General features: G+C 55.9%; 1 protein-coding gene across 3 annotated transcripts in view; it reads left to right on the top strand.

The window, feature by feature from the left end:
* Positions 1-13,767, top strand: part of PLXNA2 (plexin A2) — a 145,216-nt gene that overhangs the window by 83,731 nt on the left and 47,718 nt on the right. For all 3 annotated transcript variants that reach the window (XR_004244347.1, XM_032132796.1, XM_032132798.1), the window contains exons 5-9: positions 695-795; positions 3,933-4,056; positions 4,959-5,112; positions 6,385-6,481; positions 9,743-9,857. Coding sequence is in view for 2 of the 3 variants with exons in the window: in XM_032132796.1 (XP_031988687.1) it covers positions 695-795; positions 3,933-4,056; positions 4,959-5,112; positions 6,385-6,481; positions 9,743-9,857 (591 nt within the window). In the remaining variant the exon portion in view is untranslated. The remainder of the gene's footprint in view (positions 1-694; positions 796-3,932; positions 4,057-4,958; positions 5,113-6,384; positions 6,482-9,742; positions 9,858-13,767) is intronic.

Raw genomic sequence — 13,767 nt, 5'->3', positions numbered from 1 at the left:
AAAATGTCTTTGCTGGAGCCAAGCAGTGACCTGTGGTTAAAGCCTGGTGTCGTTTTGAAGCCTTTGGGGTTTCAGTGCTGGTAAATAGGTGAGGGCCGTGCTGCACCTCAGCATCAGGCAGGGACCTTCCTCATGTGCTGTGGGTGGGAGAGGGGTTTACAGCAGTGTTTGGGGTTGTTCCCACCTGTGCTTCCCTCTGTGGCATCCCTGCCTGGAAGGGACAGCAATCCCCAGGGGGTCAGGCTTGGGGCCAGCGTGGCTGCTGCTGGAAGGGCTCAGAGGGGCCAAAGCAGTGAAACACCTACCCAGACTAAACAAGCTGCCAAAATGCCCGTGATTTATTGCCTGCAGCAGCTCCCCTGGGAGAAGGGTGAGAGAGCAAAGCATAAATCAGGGAGGAGAGGACTCAGCTCCAGCCACAGCGGAGGTCTGGGCAGGGGGGCTCAGGGGTTTGAGGAGCCGACGGCGCCGTGGGAGCCCGGCTGGGGCTCTGTGTGCCCAGGACTCGCCCAAGGGACGGGGTGACCTCATGTCTCAGTCTCCAATAATTCCTATTCTCGCATGTTGGAACAAATTCATTTCAGGCTGTGGATTTGCTGTTGTGTTCCGTGACTCTGAGGGGCGAAGCGGGACCTGGGGCTGCTCTGGCTTTGCTGTGGGAGAGCAGCTCTGAGAATGTGTGGTTCCCTTGCAGGTGTCCCGGGTGCCCGTGGAGTCCTGTGAGCAGTACACGACCTGCCAGGAGTGCCTGAGCTCGGGGGACCCCCACTGCGGCTGGTGCTCCCTCCACCACATGTAAGTCCAGCCTTGGCTGTTTCCTGGTGATAAAAGCAGCTTTCAAGGCTTCTGAGTGCCTCCCACGCAAAACGAATTAGGCTGAAGTTCCTTAAATCCATTTTTCTCTCCTTTGGACATTCCCTGCATTGCAGCGCAGATGCCATTGGAGATCCCTGAGCTCCCGGGGAGAGGTGAAGGGAAATAAACCCCTGCTCCAGGAGCAGTGGGTCGCCCACAGCGTGGGCAGGGGGATGTGGACACAATGGAAAACCAAAATTTAAACTGGTGGGAATGGAGGCCTGGTGGTTTGCACACTCCTGCTCCTTGCCCAGGTTGTAAATCCCAAATAATGTGAAATTTTTAAAGGCAACAGTAGATGTGAATCTGTGAGTGGGGCTTTGCTTCCAGCGAGGTTACAGCCCCAGAGCAGAGCACAGAGCCCTTTTAAATGCACCAGGAAAGGAGATTGAAATCCTGCAAGGGGAGGTCAGGGGTCTCTGCTCCAGCCGTTCCCGGGGGGATCCAGCAGCGGGCTCGGAGCTGGCAGCCCCCCTCACACTGCCAGGCACAAAGGGCTGAGGGTGCTTTTCTCCAGGGGAACTCCAGGAAATTCTCTCTGCATTCAGGAGGTGTCCGTGCCCTTCCTTTCTCTGCCCTGCCATAATAACGAGCACTTCCTAAGGCGGAAGGGAGACCACCGGGCAGAGGAGCTCGGGGGAGGAGGGGAAGGCCTGGGGAAGGCTGGAGCAGGGGAATAGAAATCCCTCCGGCCCCGTGCCAGCTCGCAGAGCGGCCCCGTTACTGCACGGAGAGCGTGGCAATGGGGGAGGCAGAGTTCAGGGCCCCGCACAGCAGCGCTTGGCCCCTTGCCTGAGGAGCAGGTGCTGGAGGGGAGCGGGGAGCTGCAGGCTCCTCCGCAAATCCGGCCTGGATTCGGGGCTTTGGGGTGCAGAGCAGCTCCCCACAGCGGGTTTGGTTTATGGCCACACTTGGGGAGGTGCAGGAGAAGCAGCTCAGCCCCTGAGCATCGCACAGGCTCCTCTCAGGGAAGGGCTGGAGACAGCAGCAGAGCTCTGAGCATCCCACAGCAGCACCTCAGGGCACTCTGGGCATCCTTTGGGGTTTTTCAGCTGTTTTCCTTTGCAAACGGGCCTGTCCTGCCCTACAGCTGAGCCACCCTTTGTGCAGTCATGTCCGAAAGTCTTCACTGCCACAGCTCCTTCTTCAGAAGGGAATTATTTCCATCCCTGGGCATTCCCACCCCTCGGGCTCTGCCCCCGGGGCAGCCACCCCAGTGTGCCCTCCCAGGGACAGCGGGTGGGGAGGGGACGCTGCAGCAGGGGCTGTGCTGGGGCTGTTGCTGCTGCTCCTGCTGCAGCTCCTCCGAAAGGATCACCGAGCACTTCCCTCATGCTAATGAGCTGGATCTTCACAAGCCACCTGGGAGGCAGGTAAAGGTTGTTATCTTCACTTTGCAGAGACAAAACCCTCAATGACAAGAGGAGAGAAAAGTGTCATTTCCTCTGCCCTTTTGGCCATGACATTTCGGCATCAACCTATTCCCAACAAGGGCTCCTCCCCGATGGGATTTCTCAACTCTCCCTTCAAGCATCTGCACTTCAGAGCAGTGATCATTTTTTAGCCTTTTTTTTAAGCTGTAAATAATTGAGTTTATCTTACTGTTCCTCGAAGCCTCTGTCATCTTTGTTTGGAGGCCCCAAGTGCTGGAGTGTTTGTATTTAATTTGTCATCTCTCCCCTTTAATTCTCACACATTCCTGCTTCCAGCTGGAGCAGCTGCTCTGTGGAAGGGTGGTGGGTCAGGGGGTGACGCTCACACTGTGTTTAGGGATGGCTGAAAGGGTGAGGGGCAGAGGAGGAGGTGATTTGTTCATCCTCTGCATGGACAGAGGGTTCCTTTGCTCTTCGGGAGTGATCAGAGGCCTCCAGGAGATTGTTACAGGATCTCTCCAGCCCAGTGGGATCTGAAGCCTGCAAGACTTCCCCGTGCTGCTCTCTGCAAGTGTGTTATTGTCTCCAGGCCTATTTATCTCTGTTGGGGCTGTTGCCATAAGTAGGATGATAAAAAAGAGCCATTCCAGCGAGTCAATGAGATAAAGGCTCCAGTCAAGAGCTCACTTTAGGGCTATCTTAGAGATTCACTTAAACCTCGATATTTCTTCCTTTGGCACCATTCATATTTAGCTCCATTATGCTCCAGGAGAAAAGGTACAAAAGGGAGAGGGTGAGGAGAGCAGCCCCAGCGTCTGTTGGGGATCACGGGGGTGGTTTGGAAAGGGAAAGTGGAAACCTCACTTATCCTCATCTAAAGCAAACGGCCTCACTCCCACTGTCCCATAGAATCCCACAGTGGGTGGGTTCGAAGGGACCTTAAAGGCAAATTTGTCATCTGCACCCCTGGAGGGGGGTTGGAAGGAAAGGATTTTCCCCAAATGACATAAACCAGGAAATCCTGGAGGGATGCCAGCACCACAGTCTGGTTGGAGACACTGAAAGTCCTCCCTCGGTTCCCAGTGTGTGCTCTGCTGGAAACAGCGGAATTTCCCTCTGCTCCAAGGACACCTGCAAGAGAAAACAGGGATAAGGAGCCATGCTGGAGCCCATGGAATGCCAGCAGCAGTCCCAGCCACCTTGGCATGCTCAGAGCGTGCGTCCCTGCTGCTGGGAATGGGGTAGAGCTGGGAGCTCAGGGCGTGAGCACCAGCCAAGCACCGCTGGCAGCAGCTGGAAGCTCCCATTCCTGGCCGTGTCTCGCACTCAGCTCCAGGAGGAGATGATTAGTGAGCTGTGTGGGTTCAATTAGGACAGAGGCATCATCCTGCCCCTGCCTGTTACTGCTTTCTGCTTTAGTTCCTGTGCAGATGATGAGTTCATGGCTCGTCCCACACCACCAGCACATGGGATTAGCAGCTCTCAGTTGTGTCCCAGTGCAGGAATTACTCATGGGATACTCACGGTTTGTCTTTTTGCTGATCACAGAATATTTTCCAGCACCCTTTGCTCCTAACCTGGTGCCCAACACCTGCTCCCTGTGCGGGCGTCACCAGGTCCTGCTGCGGAACATCTCCCCGGGGGTTTTGGGTGCGTTCTGTGCTCTGGGTGGGTGTTCTTGTGCTGAGTGCTCGTGTGTGGCAGGTGCTCCCCGAGGGACCGCTGTGAGCGGGCAGAGGAGCCGTTCCGCTTCGCAGGGAGCATCAGCCAGTGCCTGAGTGTGACGGTGCAGCCCAGCAGCATCTCCGTGTCCGAGCACAGCCTCCCGGTGAGCAGGGATGGGGGCTGCGGGAGAGGCACCTCCAGCAGGGAACACTCCACGCTCCAGCCTTTCTCCCTTCCCTCTGGCACAAGTGTTTTCTCATGAAGTCACGCTCGCAGAAGGACAGGGGAGCCAAGGGGTCACCCGAGCTGGGGAAGGAGCCGGAGGGGGGACGGCAGAAACAAATTCCCCTTCCCCTGGTGCCCCAGCTCACATTTCCCTTGGTCTGGTTTCTGTAGCTGGTGAAAGGAAAGCCTTTGTTTCCCAAAAAGCTCCTCTGTGAGCAGCGCTCGGGCCTGGCTCTCCGAAGCTTCCCAGCTGTTGCTGCCGGAGCCCCCCAGCCCCCTGTGGCAGCTGGTCCTGCTGCCTGCCCTTCCCAGGCTGCCCTCAGAACCCCGAGTAAAAATGGTGTGGGGAGAGGGGACTCAGCCCTCCAGGCACTGGTTTGCCATGGGGACACTGCCCAGCTGTGATGGGGACACTGGGGACTTGCTCCTGCCAGGCCAGGGCAGGGTGGTCTGTCCTGTCCATGCAGTGGGAAGGGAGGTGGATTGAGCTCAGGGGTTTGGGGACAGTCACTGCTGCTCTCAGGGCCCTGCCATAGGCATTGGGGGTGGCAAAGCTTCTGTAGAGCAACCAGGGGACAAAAATCTGCCATTGCCACCACTCCTGACCTGCAGCGCCCAAAGGCTCAGCGGGGTGGGTTTGTATCCATAAAGAACATCCTTGGCTTCCTTTTTCCCCCTCCCTTTCCCATGAAAGGGCAGCTGGCCAGAACCTGTGGGCAGGTGGGTGATTTGAGGGGGTCATTTTGAAAGGGAAAACAGTTGGGACAGGGAATTTGAGGGAGATCTGGGAAGCTCTGCCTGCTCACAGCTCTGTTTCGCTCCCCGGTGTCCCTGCTGCAGCTCAGCCTGCGGGTGAGCGATGCTCCAGACCTGAGCGCCGGCGTCAGCTGCCTCTTCGGGAACCTGACGGAGGTGGAGGGGCAGGTTTCGGGCAGCCAGGTGGTTTGTGTGTCACCGCCAGCCAAAGATGTCCCTGCCATCCCCGTGGATCAGGGTAAGTGATGACTCCTGAGCAGTGACACGGTGTCAGACAGCGCGGGGCAGCTTTGGGAGTATCAGCTGAGTGGAGCAGAGCCTTTGGGGCTGCTGCCGGAGAAATTCGTGCTCCTGTCAAAGCCTATTGAACCCAGGGAGCTTCATCCTTAGGAAATGCATCCCACACAGGGCAGGATGGGCTGGCAGCAGGCAGCAGGGAGTGCTTGCCCTATCCTTACACCCTCCCTGCGCTGCCAGACAGCTCCCAGGGCAGGACAGGAGCCGTCTGTCCCTTCCAGGGTGGCTCACAGGTGGCCAGGAGCTCTCATCCCTGCCAGATGGGGTGAATCTGGGAAGCAGGAATCTCCCCTAGGCCTGGCTCAGCACCCACAAGTACTGGCTGCAGTTTCTCTGTTTCGGTGCTGGTCTCTGGGTTGTCTCCTCATTAATGTCACCACTGTCATATTTTCTCTTCCCGTAACTGAAACGCCACTGGCTTGGAGTTCATCTTCTCCTTGGCATCCTTCCAGGTGTCCACGGTGCCTCCCTGCTGATGTCTTCGTATTTCTGAGGCATTTTATGGAGCCTGAGACTTGGGGAACACCGGGAGGCCCAGAGCCCTGTAGCAGCAGGACCAGGATAGGCTTCCCCACAGCAGCCCCAAAAGAGCGATCTGCTCTTAATTGACCCAGAGTGGAGGCTCCTGGAGAGCTCTGCTGGTGCTTCACTTGTTTCCAGCAGCGGCTCCTGTTCTGGGAGATAATTCAGGGACATTATGCCCAGAGAAGCTGTGGATCCTAATCCCTGGAAGTGTTCAAGGGTGGGGCTGGATGGGGTTTGGAGCAACCTGGGATGGTGGAAAGTGTCCCAGCCCATGGCAGCGGGTTGGAATGAGATGATCTTTCCCTTCCAACCCAAACCTTTCCATGATTCCACGATTCTATTCCTGGGCTGCCTCTCAGAACAGTCTCACTTCTTATACCGGAGACTGACTCAGGAACAGGGCGAGATTCCAAAATCATCCCAAGGCAGCGTTTCCCCCGTGTCTCTGATGCATTTTGCCATCAGGGCTGGTTTTTTGGAGGCATTGTTGGACACAGACACCCCGGGGTGTTCGGGGGCAGGGTGTGGGTGGAGGTCCTGGTGGGTGGGGGAGCAGGGAGATGAAACCCCGAGCTCCCCAGCAGCAGGTGGCTCAGCGGGCGGGCAGTGGGCAGCAGATCAGCCCGGGTGTGCTGCTGTCCCCTCGCTCCCGCGGGCAGGAGTGACGGGCTCTGCTCTGCATCCCCAGACTGGTTCGGCGTCGTGCTCCAGCTGAAGTCCCGGGAGACGGGCAGGACCTTCGTCAGCACCGAGTTCAAGTTCTACAACTGCAGTGCCCACCAGCTGTGAGTGCTCCTTCCCCACCCTCAGCAGAGCCAAAAACCAGCCCAGAAAATTTGAGGGATGGGCGTGGGACCGGCCAGGGGGGTTGGCACGGTGCGCGGGTCGCAGCACGCACGGTGCGGGCCAAGGGCAGCCAGCAGCCCGGGTCTGCTCGAACTCCGGGGGCGTGCGGAGCTCGGAGAGCCCCGGGAGGACGCAGGTGGAGCGAGCCGGGAGCAACCTCAACCTGCTGGTGCCCCCAAGCTGCGCGATCCCGCAACTGAGAACTCGGATACAGCCGGCACGGGAACGGGAAGGGAGCTGCTGGGGAAGGCAGAGCAGGGGGGCTGGGGGATGCGGGCAGAGGGAGGTGGGATGCGGGCAGAGGGAGGTGGGATGCGGGCGGAGGGAGGTGGGATGTGGGCAGAGGCAGGTGGGCTGCAGGAGGGGAAGGTGGGCTGCAGGAGAGGAAGGTGGGCTGCAGGAGGGGAAGGTGGGCTGCAGGAGAGGAAGGTGGGCTGCAGGAGGGGAAGGTGGGCTGCAGGAGAGGAAGGTGGGCTGCAGGAGGGGAAGGTGGGCTGCAGGAGAGGAAGGTGGGCTGCAGGAGGGGAAGGTGGGCTGCAGGAGGGGAAGGTGGGCTGCAGGAGGGGAAGGTGGGCTGCAGCCCAGGCATGTGGGAGGCCCAGTGGAGGCTCCATGGAGGGCTCGGTGCTGCTGAGGATTGTGGAATCACATCCCCCCGGGCACTGGAAGGCAGCAGGCAGCCGGCCGGCCTTAAAAACACATTTTCAGACCTGAAGCGTTTATGGATTTCTCTCTGGAAACAAAGTGAGCTCCGGCTCTGCGGGCAGGACCTGCCAGCAGCTGGATGGGGATGGCAGGGCTGGGAGCCTCTCCTGGGGCAGGGGCAGCTGCTGGAGTCACCGAGTGCCAGCACAAGGTCACTCCCAGCCCTTCTGTGCTGGTTTGAAGCCTCAAGCTCCAGGGCCTTTCCTGATGCCCTTGGAAGAGGGTTTGTGTGTTTGTGTGCTCACAGGCTTGGCTGGCCGCTGGCTTTCCTAGGCAGGCATTCATTTTTAATTTAAATTCTGTTGTGAGCCACAGCACAGAGCAGAGGTACCGGGATGACAGGGAATCCTTCAGTCCCCCTGTGCTGCCTGTGGGATCCATATCCATAATCCCAATGATTCCTGCTCCTGCCCTGCTGCCCCTCATGCACAGCTGTCTCCTCAGGCCCTTGTGCCTCGGTCAGGCTGTGCAGCACCAGCAGCACTTGCAGTTCCCCCAGGCTCCTCTGCATTCTCCCAGTGCGGAATTTTCATGAGGAATGGCGTTCCAGGGACCCCTATTTCCATGGAGGAGCCGAGGTTTGGATCAGGAGAAGCAATACATCCTTCCTGGCCTGTCACTCGGCTTCATCTGGCCGTGCCTCCCCCCCCCCGTTTGTGTCTGGAGATAAAGTGCTTACAGGGTGGTAAATTCTGCAGCACTTACATCACTCCAGACTCGTTATCACAGAGTTCAAGGAGGGCACAGCCAGCCTGGCAGGAATGAATCACGGCATGCAGAAAGGAGGCAGAATTCAGGGCTCAGCCAGCAGAGAGGAGAGATCTATTGATCCTGAGGCTCCGTGCTGCAGTGCTGGGTGTGCGGGGAGCAGGGGAGCTGCTTTGGGCTGTGTGGCATCTGATGCACTCACCCCTGGGAGGTGACACGGGGAGAGAGGGACAGGAGGGGTTTGGGGATGGGCAGGAAGGTCCTGGGAACCCTCCTGTGATGTTGTGACCCCATGGACTGAGGTGGTTAGGAGCTCAGGCCCATGGATTCTGTGTCCCCAGGGGGCTGCAGGTGGGACAGGGAACCTTCCCTGACAAGTGTCTTTTAGTAAGGACTAGGTGGGTGGAGAGATGCACTTTCTGAAGCAAAGGAGACACACTGGTTCTTGAGAAAGGTGGACTGGGGTGAAAGAGCCAGGGTGGTGACCCGGTGTAAAGCTGAGAGCTCAGGATCCCACCTTGCCCTACTGCCAGGCCGGGGGAGAGCTGGAAGCAGCAGCCAGGAAACTACAGAAACCACGGAACAGGGAGAGGTGCCAAACCAAACCACTGGCCTGGGTGCCCAGGGAGATTCTCCTCCCTTGGAGGGGAAACTGGGAGCTCCAGCAGCCCCTGCTGGGAATGCTGGAGGCCAGGCTGGGTGAGGGCAGGTGGGTGAGGTGCTGCAGACCCAAACAGGGACAGAAGTGGGTCAGACAAATGAGTAATTAAATAAGCTCGCAGCACTCGGTGTTCTCCCCCAGATTTGCCCGTGCATGATTAGAATAAGCTCCCTTGGCTATTGGGGCCACCAGGAAGGCATCAGGAGAACACAAGTGAGGTATTAGAACTCATTCTGGTGGCAGCAGCTCACACGAGCTCGCACTGCCCTGGTCCCTGTGCCCAGCTGGCGAGGGAGCCCCTGCTGCAGAGCCTCTCTCCTCCTCTTCCAGAGCTTCTTGCCCGAGGCCACACTGCCACCTCCCTGGTGACATTTGTCTGCCTGCCCTGGCCTTGCTCCAGCACATCCCCGGGCACTTCCCTCTCCAGGCAGCACCACAGTGCCTGGAGCCACAGGTTATGGCACGGGACTGACTCCATGGGCACAGCTGATCCTTGTGCCACCAAGAGCTGCCACGTGGCAGGAGGGGTGGCCTCGGAGATGGAGGAGGTGGCAACTGCCAGGATCAGCAGCTGTCACAGCTCGTGCATCTCTGTGGCGGCAGCAAGTGGGGAACAAAACCCACCCAGGCACTCTGCTGGCAGCTGGGCCCCCCGGGGCTGAAAAGGGTCTGTGTTCTTTCAAAAACATTTCATAAACAGTTATTTTTTTTCCCAACATGAATCAAAAGCACTTGCTGGACCCTCTGCGCTCCAAGGCCGGGCAGAAGTGTTGCCGTTGACTTGGCGCATTCCTGACTTGTAAAACAACTGATCCCATTTTTGCCAGGCTTGCCTTCTTTTCTAGAAACTAAAACCCAAGCCTGGTGCCTGTGCAATGCCCTGCTCTACTTTACACCAACCCAGTGATGTGCAATAAATCCGAGCTTGTATTTTACTGTGGAATAAATTGTGAGGCTGCCCAAAGTCTGTCTTTTGAGCCTGTGTGTTTTCCCAAACCCGTTTCTCACTTTTGCTGTATCAAAACCACGCCCCTCAAAGAAATTATTTTCCCAGGAAGCCTGGATTTCTGGTGAAGCCTGGAGATGACTGTGCTGAGCCCTGTGCTGACCCCTCCTTTGTCCCCAGGTGCCTGTCCTGTGTGAACAGCGCCTTCCGCTGCCACTGGTGCAAGTACCGGAACCTCTGCACCCACGACCCCACCACCTGCTCCTTCCAGGAGGGACGGATCAACGTCTCTGAGGTACCACACTGGGATTCTTCCCTTTATCCTTTGCTTTTCTGTGCCGCAAGCAGCAGAACCAAAGTTTCTGTGAGGTTTGTTGCCTTCCCGTGGGTCTCTGTGTTGTCAAAAAGATGCAGCTTTAAAGCAGGGAGGTGTTGGTGTCACTGAAGTGCTGCTCTTGACCTGAACGCCAGAGCTGATCCCACCCCTGCTGTGTGGGAATGCCCAGGTTCATTAATTACAGTAATTACTGCAGGGCTTTCCCTCGGGGGGTCCCAAGGACTCCTCAAACCCAGCACCTTTCAGCAGCTCTGCTTTGTCTGAGGGCCACAGCAGGTCTGGCTGGGGCTGGTCGGTGCCTTGTGCTGGCAGGGCTGGGATTTATGGCTGTGGACTGGTGGAGAAGGGAATTGCCAAAGTGCACAGCCCCGGATTTTGGAAAAGGGAGTTGGTTCGGGTTCCAGCGCTGGGGACCCGGAGCCATCTCTCTTAGCAGTTCATAAAAGGTGTGGGGCTCCAATCCAAAAATGCTTTTAACACTTGGAAAGGCACAGCCCGTGAATGGCTCTGCCAGCTCTCCTGTGTGTCCCAGGGCTGAGGGATCCCGGGAGGAAAGGGGTTTGTTAGCACAAATTCCTGATTGAACATGGCCAGGAACCCTCGGTCTGGGGTTTCTGCATCCTTCGTTCTGGCTGATGCCCCTGCCTGCTTCATCTTCCTGAGGTCCTGATGCTGGTAAGGTCCCGGTCTTTGCCCTCACTGTTCCTACAAACAGCTTTGTAGCACCTGAAATGAGACCATATAAAGACAAAGCAAAACCCTTTGCGTCTCCTCCTCCTGAGCGATGGGGAGGTTTCTCCTTCACACTCAGAGCATCCCTGTCCTCCCAGGCTGCTCAGTTGGAGTCCTCTGTTCTCTGGGTCTCCAACCCTGCCAGAAGTGTCTGGCAAGTCTCTGCTAAAGTAGGACAATCCCATTGTCTCTGTTTTCCTCCTGGGAGCACCCAGGACTTGCCTGAGATCACAGAGAGGGAGAGAGCGGAGTTGGTATCTCTGGAAGTTCCTCCTGGGATCACAGGGCTGTCGTGTCTCCGAAGAACTTCCTCTGTCTTCTTCATCTTGCAGAGGTTGTTTCTTACCAGGGGATGTTTTGGGATATCTCACACCTTCCTGGGATTAGTTTTGATAAGGGCTGATGATAACGATACAAGTGCTCTGCTGTCCATCATTTCTTCTCCAGACCTCTGAGCACAGGCAAAACCACCCCAAATAAATTTGTTTGTTTATTTAAGACCAATGAGTTTCCTCCTCACACGCAGCACGGTGATAATGCCTTTACCACGGGCTCTTTACTAGCACAGAAATAAATAAATGCCTCATGAAGAGTTTCCTCTCCTAACCCAACGCAGATCACAATGTTCTCATTGTGTCACGGCCTGATGTATTAGGAAATTGTTTGTGCTCACCCTCGCTCCCTCCCCAGCAGAGCCAGTGGTGTTTGGAGCCGTGATCTCCGTGTCTGTGCCCTACTTTCAGTCTCCTGTGCCTCTCCTTATGTAAGGTTTACACACGTGTTCACACCGGCCTGGAAATTTGCTCGCATCTTTATATTTAATTCAAGGGAAAATATCTTGAATATTCCCTTTTACTCCTGGCCCATCAGAACTGGCGTCCCAGTGGGACTGGATGTGTAACGAGCTCCCTTTGATGCTCCCAGGAGTTGTCTGTCTGGAGGAGGAACAAGAGCTCAAAGCCTCAGCCACTTCACGAGGAGATGAGGGAGAGAAATTCCTTCTTCGTGAGCTGTGCTCTTGCTCACCGCAAGCTTCTGCCTCTACTGACCGAGCTAAATGCTGCTTTTTTGCCCTGCCTTCCATGAAAATACAACCCAGAGAGCTTTGCTCATCCCTCCACCTGCCCTGTCAGCAGGAAGTGTTTGCTCCGGTCCAAGCTCAGGGGCAGATGTGGGGGGTGCAGAGGAAGCCCCAGAGGGGGGTGGGTGCTTTTGGAAAAGTGCAAACGTGGAACACGTGGTTTGGGGTCACCAGTCAATGAATACAGAGCCCTTCACAGCCTTTACAGCAGAGGGAACTTGCAGGACGGAGCTGGCTGTTCCTGCTATCCTCCCTCATGGGAATTTCTGACATGGGGGAACCCAGCTCCTCTGAGGTGTCCATTTCCAGGTACCCAATTCTTTAGGAGTTCCTAATTAGGTAGGCAATTATTTTCCCATCCTGTTCTTGGCCAGAGGCTTCATTGTCAGCAGAAGGTGCCTGCTCAGACCTTGCTCCCACTAAACCAGGATTTCTCCAAGAGATTCTCGTGGGTGTGGAGCATTGATTGGCCCACTTTACACAGCTCCAGATCAAGCCAATGATGTGATTTCAATGTGTCTGATGTGGTTGGGTTTGTGTGTGTCTGAGGTTTTATGATGTCTCTCTCTAAATGTTTGAAATTTCCAGAGGAGGAGAAATGTGGATACATAAACGCATCCTTACACCCCATCCCAGGGAGAGCTCGAACCAAATAAATCCTCTTAGCTCCCCAGAATGTGGGGCCCATCCCTCTTTGATGTCCAGTGTGTGCTGATAATGCCATTCTCACAGGAGGGCTGCTGATCTGGGGACGGAGAGTTCCAGATTCGGGGAGTTCGGTGCCGAGCCAGATTCCGGCTCCGTTGTGACTCCTTTAAATTCCCACTGATGTCAGAGCAACGCCCTTGCCCCTGGCTGTGCCCTTGGGTGCTGAGTGCTGCTCGATGTGCCTTGAAGGACACCAATCGAAATCAACCCACCCTCGTGCCTGTCCTGCCAATCCCCATCCCAGGAGAGCTGAGATGTGCGGGAGGTGACTCAGAGCCACATCTCAGGCCACCAAAGCCAGCCAATGACTTTGCTGGGTCACACCTGACTTTGGGGAGATGCCTTTGCCTGAAATAGGAACAAAAAGCCCGGTTTCAGCAAAACTACCCCAGCTCTGAGCAGTGGCAATGCCTTTTCCATCCGCGGTGTGGATGTTTGGTGTTTGGAGGGAAGGAGCCGCACGGGGAAGAGCTGCAGGGAGCAGAGGGAGATGTTCCTGCCTGTAACCTGTCCCCAGGGAATGGCTCCTGTCCTCACCTCTGGCACACAAAGGGTTGTTTACAGCAGGGAATGATTCCCTCCAGCCTTTCCATGGCTGTAAATATCCGCCTGCCTCCCAAATTAATGGAGAAGACCCAGGTTACAGCACGTGCCCGGAGCTCAGGACTAATGGTGTGGGGAAGGAATTTACCAGGCTTGGCTCCAGCTGCTTTTCTTTCATGTCTGGTTTCTAAGGAACAGGGTCTGCTCTCCTTTCCAGTGGCATAAATGAAGGATAATGTGTTTCCATGAGTGACAGGGACTGTAATTTATATCATTGGGAACACAACTGCGAACCAGGGGTTTACATTCACGTGCCAGATTGGGTTATGTTTATAACTTCAAAATATGTGCAGCAAGTTAACATTTGTGGAGAGTTTGTGGGGGTTTTTTGAAGATGAACAGTACAAAACCAGTCTATTTTCTGCCATTTGGGCTAAATCCCGTAGTCAGAAGAATTGCCTGCCATTTCTAGGCAATTTTTTTTTCCAAATAAGAGCAAGGAGGTTTGACCTACTAAAACTGCTCGGTTAAACACAAATAATAACCATGGGTGCTCTGTTCTGCTCCAGAGACAGCTGCAGAATGCGAGTCTTTAAGGTATTTATAGACCTTAGAGTCTTTGAGGCTAAAAAGTGTTGGAGAAGCATAAAATGTCTTTGTAAATTGTGTGTGCTGCTACTTCACAGGCAGAATATTCCCCAAGAGTCTGTGCCACTCAGGCATCGGAGCCTTGTCTTCCTCCAGCAGATCTGATCCGTGTTTATTCTGGCGGAGGGAAGTCAAGGAGGATAATGAGAGGATTCT

The sequence above is a fragment of the Corvus moneduloides genome, chromosome 24 (genome assembly GCF_009650955.1).
Source record: "Corvus moneduloides isolate bCorMon1 chromosome 24, bCorMon1.pri, whole genome shotgun sequence".
In the NCBI taxonomy this organism is placed as follows: Eukaryota; Metazoa; Chordata; class Aves; order Passeriformes; family Corvidae; genus Corvus; species Corvus moneduloides.
This window is presented reverse-complemented; position numbering and strand designations above follow the sequence as displayed.